Raw genomic sequence first — 14,895 nt, 5'->3', positions numbered from 1 at the left:
ACAAAAGCCACGCTAACAAAAAAGCCCCAACCAGCCATATTTTTAATATGTGTCAGGAGAGAAGGCTGGATGATTTAATTCAACCTAAACTGAAAACCTCCTTCATGGTCCAGGCTCACAAATAACCAAAAAAATAAAACAGATTGCACTTTGTAGCTAGTGCAGGCTTTTACAGAATAAACTCACAGTTGTTACTCAAAACTTCAGCTTCCAGCCCTTTACAAAAAGAAGAGAAAGATGGCCTTGGTAGTAAGCACTTAAACTTAGCCTCTGAGGGAGGTAGTCACAGATGACAGATTCAGCTGAAATATCTATTGAAAACACCTTGTCCCCATCTGCTTGAATTGCACAATGAAAACAAAAGGAATTGCAGGAGGAATTTGAGCCAAACCATTCCTGGTAATTACAGGTACAGTGTACCGTGGGAAAACCTTGCTGTTTGGCAAAACTATCTATATGGGGACCTTGTTTTGAAGGCAAAAGCCTTCTTAAAAATGTCTTACAAAGCTGTCCTCTTGGAGGACACAGTAAGTGGTTTTTGCCTCCAAGTGTACACGTGTATTTGGTACCCCACACATGTGGCGTTGCTAGATACTCTCCTGGAAAGATGAAAGGAGAATTTGAGTATAACGTATTTTAGCCCATTAGTCCAAACTCTGTCCTTTTCATCTATTGTTTTCTGTTTTCTACATTTCTTCTGTTTCAGTGCATCACACTTGAAAGATCTGTACTATTAATACCTTCCTCTCTTGCACATTTTTAGGATGATAGAAATCTTGTAATGCCTTAAGGCTTGTTGGGAAGTTATGCCTGCCTGTCTTCAGCTGGCAAACTGAGAAGTCTCCCAGGTTCACATTACAGATATTTCTCATAGAGAAGCCCAGAAATCATTCTAAGTTTGTTTGGTTTTTTCTTTCTTTGGTTTTTTTTTATTTGTTTGTTTGTTTCTTTTTTGGTTTTTTTTTAATCTATAGATCGTATTCCCTTTATATTACCTAAAAAGGGATTTTAAAAACTTAAAAATCATGTTTGGGGTGGGATCTCTTTCAAAAGGGCCTATAGTATTATAGAATAGTTTGGATGGCTCTGGAGGCCATCTGATCCGGACCCCTGGTCAAAACAGCTTCCAACCACGATGAGGTTTCTCAGGTCTTTAACTAGTCCAGTTCTGAATGTCTCCAGCACTGGAGATTGCACAATCCCTCTGAGCAACCTGATGCAGTAATTAACCATGTTAGTTCACGAGGCCAAGTAACACCATCCTTCTTTCTAAGCATCTTTCCATTCCCATTTTTAGTCTGCAATGATATTTTCCATAAAAGGAAGAAGACCTGATCAACCCAGTTGTTGGAGATGTAGAATATATATCAAAATTATACAACCATTTTTCCATTTATAAACTATTTTTCTTTATATCTAGGTCCGTTATATGACCATCCATATCCCTGCAATTGTATATTTCTGTAAACCAAAATGTTAGTTTAATATTGTTTTTTAGCAAGCAATTTTATGCACATAATTAGAGATATGTGTATATATATATATGTTTTATATAAATATTTGTAGCATACATTGCTGCATGAATTGCCACTAAAGACCTTTATTGTGGATGTTCTCTAAGTACATGTGCATTTTCTGTTTTCTCTTCTGCCAATAAATACCAATACCCTGTGCTTGTGCTTGTGCTTATGTGATGTAGAACCCATTTATTCATGTTCATTAGTGGTCTGACTGTAGTGCATGAAAAAGGGCACCTTCATAAATGTTACCTGTCCTGAGAATCAGATTAAAATTACATCCTCTGCCAGGGGAAAAAAAAAAGAAAAAAAAAAGAAAAAAGAGGCAAAATACTTTCATCCCAGAACAGAGTGACTTGTAGGTAGGCTGCTCATGCTTCATCCCCCTGGGTAGCTAAATGATTGGCAAAGTTATGAAGCTATTTTCCCAAGCCCTTAAAACTGCCCTTAAAATATCCCCCTCAAAATACCTATCCTGGCAGAGAGGATGTTCATTATGATCTGATCTTCTTAATGTTTTTTTAACAACACAGGAGTACCAACCACACATGTTTTGGATGAACATGATTGATGCTATGTATCAAAGCCTGGTTTGCTTCTTCATCCCCTATTTTGTAAGTGTTTGGTTTAAGCCATTCTATTTCGAGCATTTGGAGGAGAACTGGCAACACAGCTTGGGCTAAATTCTGTCTTCTTTCTTACAGACTTTCTATGATTCAGAGGTGGATATCTTCTCCTGGGGAACTCCCATCACCACAATAGCTCTTTTCACCATCATCCTGCATTTGGCTATTGAAACCAAAACTTGGGTAAGGTACCCACAGCCTACATAGATGTATACCAGCCACTGGCATAGACATAATTCTTCTCTTAGTGCCACCTTTCAAAAACATAAGATGGTTGCTCCTTTCCCTCAGCACATTTTGTTTTTAGCAGGCATTTTAAAAAAGCATGGAAGGGGTTTTAAAATATGATCTGCAAACAGCTTTGTAGTGTTGTATTTATAAGAATTTTTAAATATACAAGGCTCTAAACTCTTTGCTGTGCATAGATTTGACTCCAGAAATTAAGGAGTTTTAATATAAGTCACAGCAAACTTCTCAGAATAAATAAAGAATCATTATACTTACGTTGTTGATTTTTTTGGTTTTTGTTCTAGACTTTTCTCCACTGGTCATCTTGCATCTTCAGTATAATTTTATTTTTCTTTGTGGCTCTGGTTTACAATGCTTCTTGCCCAGTCTGCCATCCTCCATCCAATCCCTACTGGACCATGGAAAGGCTGATGGGAGACCCTATGTTCTATTTCACTTGCATTATATCACCAGTTGTTGCATTGCTGCCCAGGTATTGTATCTTCTCTCGTGTCTTTTTTTGTATGGAAAGGCACTCCATGCATATGATTGGGAGAGCAAGAACATTTTCCACTCCCCATCTTTTGTTTTGTCTAACAGCCAACTGAGTTTCTTTCAGCAGCTGATTATTTGAAGTCAGGTTGTCTAACCTGTTCTGTGCTCCTGACCACAGGAACAGACCACAGCTCCTGGCCAAAGACCACAGGAATGGGATAATTGTAGACTGTTGGTCAAACCTCCTGCCATGCAGAGGTTTGCTACCCTGTGAGGTTTTCTGTGATACTTCTGGATTCAGTCCATCCTCACATAAAATGCACAGTACCCAAATTCTGATAGTATGTTGTGAAGATACTTGCTTATTTGTAGATCTAGGAAGCTTGCTCTGCAGACTTACCCTTATTGCCTTTCCTCATCAGGGAAGATGACAGACTGTGTGTAATCACAAGGTGGATCAATGGCTAAAGATACAGATTTATTACACTGCCTATTAAGTTATTCATCAAAATATTAGCACAGCATCCAGAGCTGTCCATCTGCAAGCTTTCTTGTGTGGAGCATAGGGACAGCACATAGAACTGTCTTATTTTTCTGTGTTGTACTTTTGTCTTGGATGGTTTCCCTTAATAATGTATTGGGTATTTCCCTCTTTCATTTCTTCTCACATACCTGTTGTCATCTTGCAGGTTCCTGTACAGAACCCTTCAGGGAACACTATTCCCAACCCAGCTTCAGCTTGGACGCCAGTTGAGTAAACTGTCCCCAGAGACTCGTGCCCAGCTTCTCACCGAGTTGAATGTAAAGGAGACAATGTGTCAGACACGACTCTTTGCAGACAGCTTCTCCCCGAGCCTTGCCTCAAATGCTAGTGATTGTTACAAGGCTGATAACCAAAGCACTCCTCTGCCAGCCTCTCCTCAAACAAGGGAGTCACTTCTCCGAGAGGACACAAAGGCAGACCATAAAACAGATCCGACTGCAGCTGCCTCTCCCCAGGGTGCTGTGTTGTATGAGGAAAACAAGCTCCCCTCATCAGCAAGTGCTTTGGAAAGGTCCATGGGGTTTCATGAAGTTCAGTGTGGCCCTTCAGAGGTGGAGTCGTTGCCTGTGGGAACAACATTCCCATGGAGCTCAGCAGTAGACCAAGACTTCAGTTTGTTGAAGTGGATCACATCAACCCCACTGTTCAGTCACATTGGGACTGTTTTACAGGTGTCATCAAGCAGTTTACAAAATGAAGCACAGGACAGTATGTGTGTGCTTGGCTCTTCTTTGCATGTGGACTTCAAAGGCTTAAAAGAAGAGAGCTCAAATAACTTGCAGAACAAAATGAAAGGAACCCCAACTGATCATTGTAAAAATGACAATTCTGAGACCACCTTTTTATGACGTGGGCCTTAAATATATTTATATATTTTCTATTTGCACACATTTATAGTGAGATTACTCTATTTGTTTCCAAAGGTGAAACAGAAAATCAAAGGTACAGAATGATTATTTAAGAATGTTTAAATACAGTTTATTAAGAGCTTTAAATATAAAAAGAAACACTTGAAAGTTCCATTTATATTGTTTTATTTTTTCATCTCATTTTGTAAAGAAATGCCTTTTCTTTATTTTTCAGATGCTTCTCTTTTATTCTGACACATACTGTAAAAGCAAAGGATCTATCTTCCATATTTGAAAGGATTAGATTCAGCAACAATTATTGATATCATTATAGGCCATTCAGTAATCAAGGAGGAAAAACCATGATAATAAAGAGTCACTGTATTCCATCCATCATCTGCTTGCCAGTGTATTTTGTCACTGAGGCAAAGCTATGGAATTATTATACACCTCTCTGTAAATGTTAACAATATCTTACCACCGCATTAATAATACTGATATTTTATAAATGACACCATGTTCTGATATTGCAGCCATAGCATTTGATGTGCCATGATAAAACAATAAATAAATGAACATCCATATTGCAAAGTGACTTCCCAGTCTGGCATTAATTGTAACTCAGCCCTTCCCTTGGAGTAGCTGGTGGTTGGCTGGGCATGGCCTTACATCATGCTGTACAAAAAGCTTGCTGCTTGTTTGTAAGGAAGGATTTGGTGCAGAGAGCTGGTGCCTCATGTCTGCTTTAGAGTTTGAGCTGGGAAGCCTGTGATCTTGGGTGTTGGAGCACTACCACAGCCACTGCTACTGAAGAGGTCTGTTCTGCTTGTTGGTGGGGTGAAGGACTGGCAGAGTGGAATTTTGTGAGACACCTTTGCTGTGGTTTCAGTCAGCTTAAATGGAGTCCTTGTGGGTGGTGAAGCCGAATGACCAGCTGTGAGGGTACGTGCTAAGCAGAGCTATTTGAGCCTGGTGCAAAGCAGGCGATGTCCAGTCCCAAAAGCAGGAAGCTGCACTGCTTTCTGAGGCTACCTCTGAGCCCAGTTCATGTGGTTGTAAACCCCAGACTGCCAGGGGTACAGGGGTGTGCAGCTGCCCTCTGCCAGCCTGATGGATCCCAGGGGCTTTAGCCTGGAATGCTGCTTGGTTCTTTCACACCTGGTCACCATGACCAGGTGAACTATCTGCTGCATGTGAACTATCTGCTGCACTTCTTTTCCTCATTGCAGGCTTTCATGGCCTTTTTATTGCTTGCCATCAGTTTTTCTAAGGCCACAACTTGTTCGTGCCATGCTCTGTGCCTGGCAACCTGCCTGCCACGTGGATTGCCTCAGCGTGGTAAGACTCAGTACCTACCATCTGTCACTTGCTAATTCACTCAGGATCTTTTTTTTTTTCTCAAAGATTTATATACACTGGCCTCTTTCCCAAAGGCTGAATTGATAATATGATACTGTAAAGTGCCAATGAAAGGAAGAGATGAAAGCAATGTAAATAAGAGCAGTCAGCCTGTAAATATGTTACCCTCATGAAACATGACACATCCACATGTAACTAAACTGCATTTTGGGATTAGAATTGACTAGGGACAGGGGAAAGGCACTAAGGGACTCACTATTTCAGCCTCCTGTGAACAGCTTTTAGCATGATTGATTTGAAAAAAATGAAGCTGAACTTCTTCCTTTTACCCTTGAGATGAAGAGGAACATTGGTTTATATGTTTGGGTTTAGGAGGAAAGCACACCTATTGACTCATTTATTACTGGCTGAAAAGGTGCTGGCACTCCTGTGCTACACAAATTGTGACAGAAATGGGGCAGTTCAAGTGGCCACTCAGTTTCCACAAAGGCAGGTGGGCATCTGCCCTGTCAGTGCCACCAGGAGCCAGGAGTGTGGGTCTTGGCACACCCCTCTGAAGCAGGGCAGGTGCTGTGCTGTCACAGCACTCTCCACTCACTGGTGAGGAGCCTGCAGGACTTGGCTCAGCTGCAGAAAGCTCCTTTGCTAAGGTCTCTAGCTGAGGGAGATACTGTTCAGGTGTCTCTGCTTGCTCTCCCAGCCTGCTCAGTCTGGACAGTAACTGCTGGGATGACTTTGCAGGTAATCTTTTTGCAAGGTTAGCTGGCTCTATTGAACACGTCCTGTGCAGAGATTGCCATTGTAAATAACTCATCTGTGTGGAGATGCAGTGTCTTTTAATGTCAGAGGAGAAGTCAAATGACACTTTGAAATGTGTAAATGTTGCCATCTGGTTAGAAACCTTCATCTGCTTGTAAAACAGGATCTCACAGAAGGACACAGTGTCAGATACCGGGTGGGCAGAGTTCATAGGTTTGCAGGATGTTAAATGCAGTCTAAGAGTGTCACAGGGTCATAGCAGGAGCTTGCTAGAGATGTTGCAGGTGTGTGCCCTCTCTCAGTTACTCTCAGTAGCAGCCCTAACAGCCAGGTAAGTATCTCCTGAGCTTCTTGACTCCTCTGCATCAGCAGTCACCTCCTTTTCACAGCAGGATTGGTGTCCCATGGGCCTTCGTGGGATTTGCTGGCAGCAGAAAGGGCTGGAGCATCACTGGGGTTTGGCTCAAGGCTATATTTCATTATACTCTTTTCAGAAAGAACCTAAATTCCTCCCTGGCCATGCCTTTGCAGTACAGGATTTGGTTTAGTTGTTGTGCTTTCAGTGTTTCAAAGATTATTTTTGTAGGTAAGGCATGGAAGGATTCCTTTGGGACTGAGAGGTGCTCATGCACTGCCAGATAGATGTGTTAAGTTGCCACTGTGGGTGTGAGTTGTACATCTGCATCATATATTTAGGGAAACTGTAGATCTCAATCCTCAGCTGCTGTAACATCATAGCATCTCCAGTATCTGCAAGCTGACTTACCCCAGCTGGGAATCAGGCCTCTGAACTGCTCTATTTTGTTGCAAAATAAAAATTTTTAAAAAATCTTTAGAGATTTATTTTGAAATACCTAAGGTGTAAATTAATCCCTTCGTACTAAAAGATAAAAATTGTGGCAGCAATACTTCAAAAATGTATTACTTTAATCTGAAATAAACCAAATGATCCTGCTGACCTGAATGGAGCAGTGGCCTCAGCAGGGTTGCTGGTGTGCCTAGAGATGGGTAGGAAGATGTGCCACACTGAGGCCAAACCTGCACAGAGAGTTACCTGAAGGCAAGAACAAGGTCAGTTGGATGTTAGCAAGCAAGTTGTCTCCATTTTTTTTTGAGATACATTGTAAAATAATATCAATAAAATGTAATTTAAACCACAGTTTGGAGGGGGGGAAAAAGCCCAAACATTCCACATTTGGAAAGAAAATATTAAGCAAACTAATTATTTACATTTTAAATCAGTTCTCCCTTCAGCAGCCAGAAGACAAACACATCAAAGCATGTTACTTGCTGGGTTTTAGGACTTGTCAACATTTTGAAGCTGCTATTAATATTTGAAACATTTTAGCTAAATAAACACTAATTGCTTTTTGAAGCTGCATACATGGATTTTAATAAAATAGAAAAAACTTGTAAAGTTATTCCTGTTGGTGCAGTTGAGCACTTGTTGTATCAGGCAAAACAAAGCTTTAAATGTGTGAGGCTAATCCACAAAAAGCATGCAACTATTTATGAAAAGATTCCACAAGGCAATTAAAACAGTACCCATGTTTGGTCTTTTACCAACAACAGCCCCCAGTACACTGTTTGAAATATTTGCACTGAATTCTGCAAGCACTTCTGTGTCTGCTTGATGTTGCTGGCTGAAGTAGTCCAGATGAAATTAATGACTGAGAGGAAGAGAGTTGTGAATTAAGCATCACAGAGTTCCATACTTCTTAGTCTTATTTATGTGAACCAACTTCTCAGTGGTTTATCCATTTCCAAAATTCCTTCTGGATGTATAAAGATCTTTTAGAAACAGACAGGAGTGCTCTATCAGCATGGCTCTCTAATCTCAGAAATTATACCTCACACATATGCCAGGGCACTGGAACTGGGCATATAACTGTCAAAACAGGAACAAAACAACCTTCCAGTGTTTTTTCCAGGCTTTTCCAGCTATACATCACTGTTCTGTGTGCTCAGTCATGAATCTGCTTGCCACCTTCCTGTTCTGGCTGTGAAACCACACACCATACACCCTGAATAAAATTTCCTCAGACCTTTTCAGATTACTCAGAGACTGCTCTTGCTTCTATTACATGATTCCTCAATGACCTTGCATTGAACTTTGTCTTATCATTTAATTCACACCCAATTCACTGCTCAGGGCAGCAGTCTGTGCTTGCTCCCAGCACATCTCCTGAAGGCTCTACCCACTTAATCAACAAGCACTGCTTTGCTGTGCCTTGAGCCACCTTTGTAGTGTCATGCTCACTTTTTGCTCCACTCCAGGCTTATACATCCTAAACATCACTGACTGCCTGATGGCACACACACACAAGATATGGAGGATTTGAGAAGGTTTACTCGTTCAAGTTGCCACATAAAAGGGTTCTGCATGAATACTGGTTTCAGTAAATGGAGATGTTCAGCTTAAAATAAACTGTCAGAACTGTGTGTGCTTGAATCATCTGGGAGTGACAATTTATGAAACATAAACATAAATCTGCATCAAAACTTGAACTAAATAAATATATTTTTTGTAGTCTCATGTTTTTGCAGCAGCTGGTTCTTGATCCAGACTGATCTATGCCATGGGCATTTTTCAGCCCAGCATTAAATGCAGCCATATACTTTTGTAAGGGAGCACACATCGAGGTTCTGTAAATTATGCTGATAAAGCAATGTAGTGTGATGGCACAGTAACAGGTATGTGTCAAAGGCACTGCAGAAACCATGAGAAGCAGGAGCATACAGGTGTAGCAAAGTGGGGAAGGAAAGGCACTGCTGGATGCTATTCAGAAGTCCCATGGCTGGTGGAGAGATAAGGAGATCTTCAGAGCATCCCAACAGCCTTTCTTTGCCTTTGCAAAGGTTCTGCCTGCTGGTGGACTTGACTCCATTTAGCTTAAATTTTACTGGAGCTGTACCACAAGCGAATTTGGTTTGTTACTTGCAGCTAAGAATGGATAAGGGGTTGGAACTGAACTAATGCTGACTCAGATGCAGGTAGGTCAGCACTTGCTTTGCAAACAGGAATGTGCTGGCTGTGCCCTGGTCAGGAGCTCTCCCAAGCCAGGGACCAGGCCAGGTCCCCCTGCTGATCCCACATTTCCTCCCTGTGTTGAAAACCAGGGCAGGAGCCACAGCAAAGGGACCCCGGTGCCATCCCAGGGCAAGCAGCCCTCCATTTCTCACTAGACTGAGACCACAGATTTATCTGATTCCCTTCCTGTAGTCACCAGGAAGGGAATCAACAGATAACATGGCAGAGAAACTTCCTGCTCCACAAGGAATCTTGTCCTTGCATAAAAGGACCATGTCCCATTGCATAAAAGGCTCCATGTTTCTCTCCCACGCTCTCCAGTAGGAATCCTGCCCATGGCAAAGCCCCTGGGATGGTTGCACTTCCTGCAATGGAAGATGCTATGGGGAGTCTCCTCCTGAAGGGGCCCCTGAAGCACCTGCACTGAGGCCACTGCCCCAGGGGTGAGAGGCACCTTTGCCTCCACTGCTCACCCCACGTGCCTCTCACTGAGGCTCCTTTCTGTGGAAGGAGACTCTGTGTGGTATCTTCAGCTGACAGATGCAACAGCAAAATGTTTTGCCCTGGTTTAAGAGGTATTCAACAGGTAAAGATTTACAAATGTCTCTGGGTCTGGACACCCATATCCAGACAAGGGTTTTCCAGCTGTCCTGGGCTGTGAAACCCTGCAGTGTATCACACACTCAAGGGAATCATGGTGCTTTGTGTGCTTTAAAATCTCCTGTGGTTTCCTGGGAGCCTGGCCACCCCTAAATCTCAAAATCTAGAATTAGAAGCCGCTGTTGAAAATGGCAACAGTGCCATGAGGACTATGCTTTATTTACATGGAAGAAGAGCAGTTGAAAGAAAATACTAACTTTTAAGGAAGGTTTTTCTATATAGCTGCATAAGGAATTATCTCTATTTTGAGCAGCAGCTTCCATGTGGCTTTAAGTACAGATATTTGCTCTTTGCAGTAATGTCTCCCTTGATACATGAAGTGCAGTGCTACATAAATCCTTCCAAGATGAGATTTAGCATATCCTCGCCAGGGTGGGCAAAGACAGCCAGGTCCTGCAGCCAGCTCTGCTGCTCAAAGGACTTTAGTTGGGTCAGCTCTCAGAGTCCTGCTTCATCAGCTCATCTTGCATAGCACTGTCTGTGATGTGGCCCTGTGCAAGGTACAACTAAACAAGAACCTTCTGAAAAGCACGTTAAAGGCATCAGCATTTAGCTTGCTCATGGCTTTTGCAGCATGGAAACACACAACACATGGAAATAGTCTGCTAGTGAACACAAAATTCTTGAAAGAGCCTTCTGAGAGACTTGGAAAAGTGTCAGTGAAGAGCTGGCCAAGGTGAATAAAAGCTGCTCAAACCCGGTGGAGTGCCCATTCCCTCCCTAGGGGGACATGCTGGAACTTAAATTCCTCTTCATTATCTGGGCAGTTCCCCTAGCCAGGACAGGGTGCAGGATTCCAGAGGCAGTGTTGATTCATTGCTGGACCAAGGGGCCTCTCACTTTGGCCCCACGACTCCTAAACACAGCACTACTGTAGCTAAAGTTAGCATTTCCTGGCCCAAAATTCCCCGCGGTATATTGCTGGTGCTTGTTCATCACATTTCCCAAAAGCTGCACATTTTTAAGTCTCCAGTTTATTCCTGGACCACCCATTTTACATGCATGAAGGCACTGAATTGTCCCTGCAGCCAGACTTGCTTGAATACAATTCCTACTTTTTCACCCTTCCTCACTTTCCTTCCCAAAACACAATGCCCACAAAAATCTAGTTGGACTTTCAGAAACCCAAACCACAACAGAGAGATTGCTCACCATTAGCATGCCTAGAAACAAAGCAGAAATGTGCTAATGAAAACAGCAGAGATGCCTCTTGTTTAAGTAGTATTTTGGCTGACATGTCCTTCACACACCTACAACTGCCCACTGAAGGACCTGATGCTGCTTCTTATCCCATTCTTTATGTGCAAATGATGGAAAACGAGAGAGCAAGAAGAGAGATATTGAGCTTTTCACTTTAAAAACCTGAAAATGCAAAGCTCTTCCTTTTTTTTTTTTTAAATCAAATTGCTGATGAAAATGTGGGGGTTATATTTACAAAAAACCCAAATTACCAACAAACTCTCAATCAACCGTGTGTACTGTTAGAGCTGCATGAACCATTTTTATCCTGAGTGGGCTGGGTGTTTGCAGTTTGTAAGATCCCTGTCATTTTGCAGACACAATTAACTTCATAACTGGATTGTTTTGCTTAACACTCAAGAACTCAATAAAAACCATTATAGCTCAAAGCTCTTGGTAAGATGAGGGAAATAGAAAGTTTGAGCTGGCATCATCTGGAAACTGAGGGCAAATGATGACATCATGGGAGACATTACAGGCAAAGATTCTTCTCCCGTGGAAATTACCTGTCAGTATTAGGCACCAAGACCTGCAGTTCATCTGAAGTTTTCTGAGTGTTGAAGATTAAGAGTGAATCAATTCATTAGATCCAAATGCACTGGTGGTCGCTGCAACCATCAAAAACAGGTGGCAGCATTTCCTGTCCATTGAGTGCTGCTTTCAGCAAGGCCCACAGTGCAAGGAAGCCAGGCTCTTGGATTATTCAGTGCTAAAGAGAGAAAGAAAGATGTCAGCTTTTCCAAAAATACCCCATGTGGTTTCAGTGCCTTCAGTTGGCTGCTGTTGTAGCCCACCAGCCACCGCCCTCTTGCCAGATGGCTCCTGCTCATCCGGACTGAAGTGGAGTGGTGACTCCTGTCATGAGGATTTGGGGACACAGCAAATGCTGAGAGGTCTCAGTGGATACCTCTGCCCCTATCTGTCCTCAGGAAGAGGTCACAGTGGGAGTGGGGGACTGTCCCAGCCCCTGGCAAATCTGCACCTTCTCCACTACAAGGAGCACCCCACACATTCCCCTCCAGAGGCAGCAGCACAAGCAGAGGAAAGTCATGTCCAAACACATTTCCAAATTAACACCCATGGACCATTCTCCTCCCCACAGCTCCCTGCTCTCATCCTAATCTGATATAAACATTCACTGGGATCATGCTTCAGCCAATTCTACTTCTCCACACAGCATTACCACCATTTCATCCCATGTAACCCTGCCAGGGTTTGCTCTTTGTCCTGAGGGCCCTTTAGAAAAATAAAATAAAAAATATCCTATTTTCGGGAAGGGCGACTGACAAGGGACAGCTCTGGGACACAAAGCTTAAATCTGTGTGCACCAGGAGGTGCTTTACCAGTGAACAATTTTACAGGTACAGGTGCTCCACCAGTATTTTCCATTCTGTGGAATGTGCAGAGAAAACCTACTTAAAAAAATTAATAGAATTCATTCCATCTCGTTCTCTTCTCCAAGGCTGCTCTGAGTGTGGAATTTCTCCTGCCTGGCAGCCCTGTGCCAGGGACAGCTCTTCTGCTCATCATCCTTGTCCATTCTCAAGGATGGGTCCTCAGCCAGCACCTCCAGCACAGTCTGGAGGTCTCTGGCTGGGCCAGGCCAGGGGTAACTCTGTGCTCAGGAGCTGTCACTGCCCACTGCTGTGTTTTGAAGAGGAGAACACTTTCATTTTTCAAATAAAGCAGAAGGAAACATGCAGGCTTCATCATGTTGAAATAATAGACTTTTGAACACTACTTAGATGTAATTCAGTCTTGTCTGAAGAGAGAAGCAATTTACATTTTCTTTGTTTGGTGTTTGTTTGGAGCGGGGAAAAAACCCAAGAACTATAAGTGGCTGTATTACCACACTGTGGCCTTTTCTTTTTAAACACCTGCTTGAAGTCCAAAAAGCCCTTGCATCCTTCTATTCCCACTCCTGCCTTTCATTTCCAGCCACTTGTTATCTTCAAAGAGAAAGTGCTTCTGCATAGAGGGAGGAAAAAAAGTTCACAAAAAAATCCCTGTATATTTATTTGAAAGCAATGTGGAGATTTTAAACCTGTAACTAGGTGTCTTGAGACAAAAGCTCAGCTTCAAGGGTCTCCAAGCAGGAAAACCACATTTTGCTCCTTAAAAAGTCAAAAAAGAAAGTGTTAAATAAAATCTGGAATATTATCAATTATATTTGCTTCAGATTTAAGGGAGACTTATCCTTAAGGAACTTGTTTGAGACAGGTTTGTGAAGACTATTTAAACGGTCGGGATATTTTTACACCACTGTTAATCTGGAAAAAGACCATACTACATTGAAAATTGAGCTTCCCAAAATAGCACACACACTGCTAACTCACCCTACATCTAATTACTACTTTGGTACCACCCTCTCCTCGCCCCGTTTTTAAGGGTGTGGCTTTCTGGGAGAGCTGTCCCCAGCCCGAGGGGCCCGAGGGTCCCTGGGCTCTGCAGGGGCACAGCCAGGGACTGGGTGGTGCCTGGGCACAGCCAGGGCCTGTCTGTGTCAGCCTGTGACAAACCTCCAAAACAAACCAGCACACAAAAGCAGCTTGTCTGTGCCCCACACCAGGCACTCAGAGTTTCCTAGGCAGGGTGGGTCTGTTCTAGAGCTTATCCTTGGCAGTGCAGGGCAAGCAGACAAGCTTTAGACCCAATAAAGAAATGACACGAAAGCCAGGAGAAAAAGAGTAATAGTGGGGAGATTTTTTTTCCTATAATTAAAAAAGAAGAAAGATGCCACAATGCTGCTGAGTTTTAGTAAGGTGTTTTCTTTCTTTTCATCTCCTTGATAAAGGTGTGGCTCCATAAATCTTGGCACTCAGCATTCCTCTCTGCAGTCCTTTGTAACCAAACAGGAGACACATTCATACACTGCCCAAGGAGTGAGCCATCTCCCTGCACTAAATTACCCCAGTACACACCTTCAGTCAAAGGCCACAACTGAATAAACAATAAACCACTCCACTCACATTTAGCTGCTATCTCTGCATGAGCCAGGGAGGGCTGGTTGGGAAGGCAGCACCTTTCCCTGCACCAGCACAGCCAGAAAAAGGAAATTAATTCTGCTGCAGTGACAGGGCAGCAGGCTGTACACAGAGGTGATGGGATTCAGCAGGATGCTACAGGATGCTGTGGGGTGCCACAGGATGCAGCAGAGCCTGGTGGAGGACAAGATGTGCTTGTGCCACAGATGCTGCCGTGGGCTCTGCAGGCTCCTGGCAGGGACAGGATGTCACCCCTGCAGAGGCAGCTGCCATCATCCCTGTATAACTCCCTGCTGTGTGCATAAAAGCCCAGTGCAGGTGCAGAGGAGCTGGGCACTCAGGCCTGGCTGAGCCCCCTCAGTGCACACATGCCAGGCTCACTCCCTTGTACAAAACCCTGAGGGGGCTGCAGGCAGGCTGAGATGAATGTGTTCATGTCCCAGGCATATTTCTCATCTTGCTGGGAAGGGCAGCACTACTTGACATCTCATTTTGGCACCCAGCAAGGCTGCATCTTGTATTTGCAGGCCAGAGCAAATTTCCTCAAGGCCCGTGTAAGAACTATAGACTGAGCTGATCATCTATCAGACCACCAGGATGGAGGC

General features: G+C 43.2%; 1 protein-coding gene across 1 annotated transcript in view; it reads left to right on the top strand.

Moving 5' to 3' along the window:
* The window catches only part of ATP10A (ATPase phospholipid transporting 10A (putative)), a 110,830-nt gene extending 106,183 nt beyond the window's left edge, over positions 1 to 4,647 (top strand). The window contains exons 18-21 of the mRNA XM_054654992.2: positions 2,051 to 2,131; positions 2,222 to 2,326; positions 2,677 to 2,864; positions 3,556 to 4,647. Of these exons, the coding sequence (XP_054510967.2) occupies positions 2,051 to 2,131; positions 2,222 to 2,326; positions 2,677 to 2,864; positions 3,556 to 4,258 (1,077 nt within the window). The 3' untranslated portion in view covers positions 4,259 to 4,647. The remainder of the gene's footprint in view (positions 1 to 2,050; positions 2,132 to 2,221; positions 2,327 to 2,676; positions 2,865 to 3,555) is intronic.
* Positions 4,648 to 14,895: the final 10,248 nt, after the last annotated feature.

Source organism: Agelaius phoeniceus, chromosome 2, assembly GCF_051311805.1.
Source record: "Agelaius phoeniceus isolate bAgePho1 chromosome 2, bAgePho1.hap1, whole genome shotgun sequence".
Lineage (NCBI taxonomy): Eukaryota > Metazoa > Chordata > Aves > Passeriformes > Icteridae > Agelaius > Agelaius phoeniceus.
This window is presented reverse-complemented; position numbering and strand designations above follow the sequence as displayed.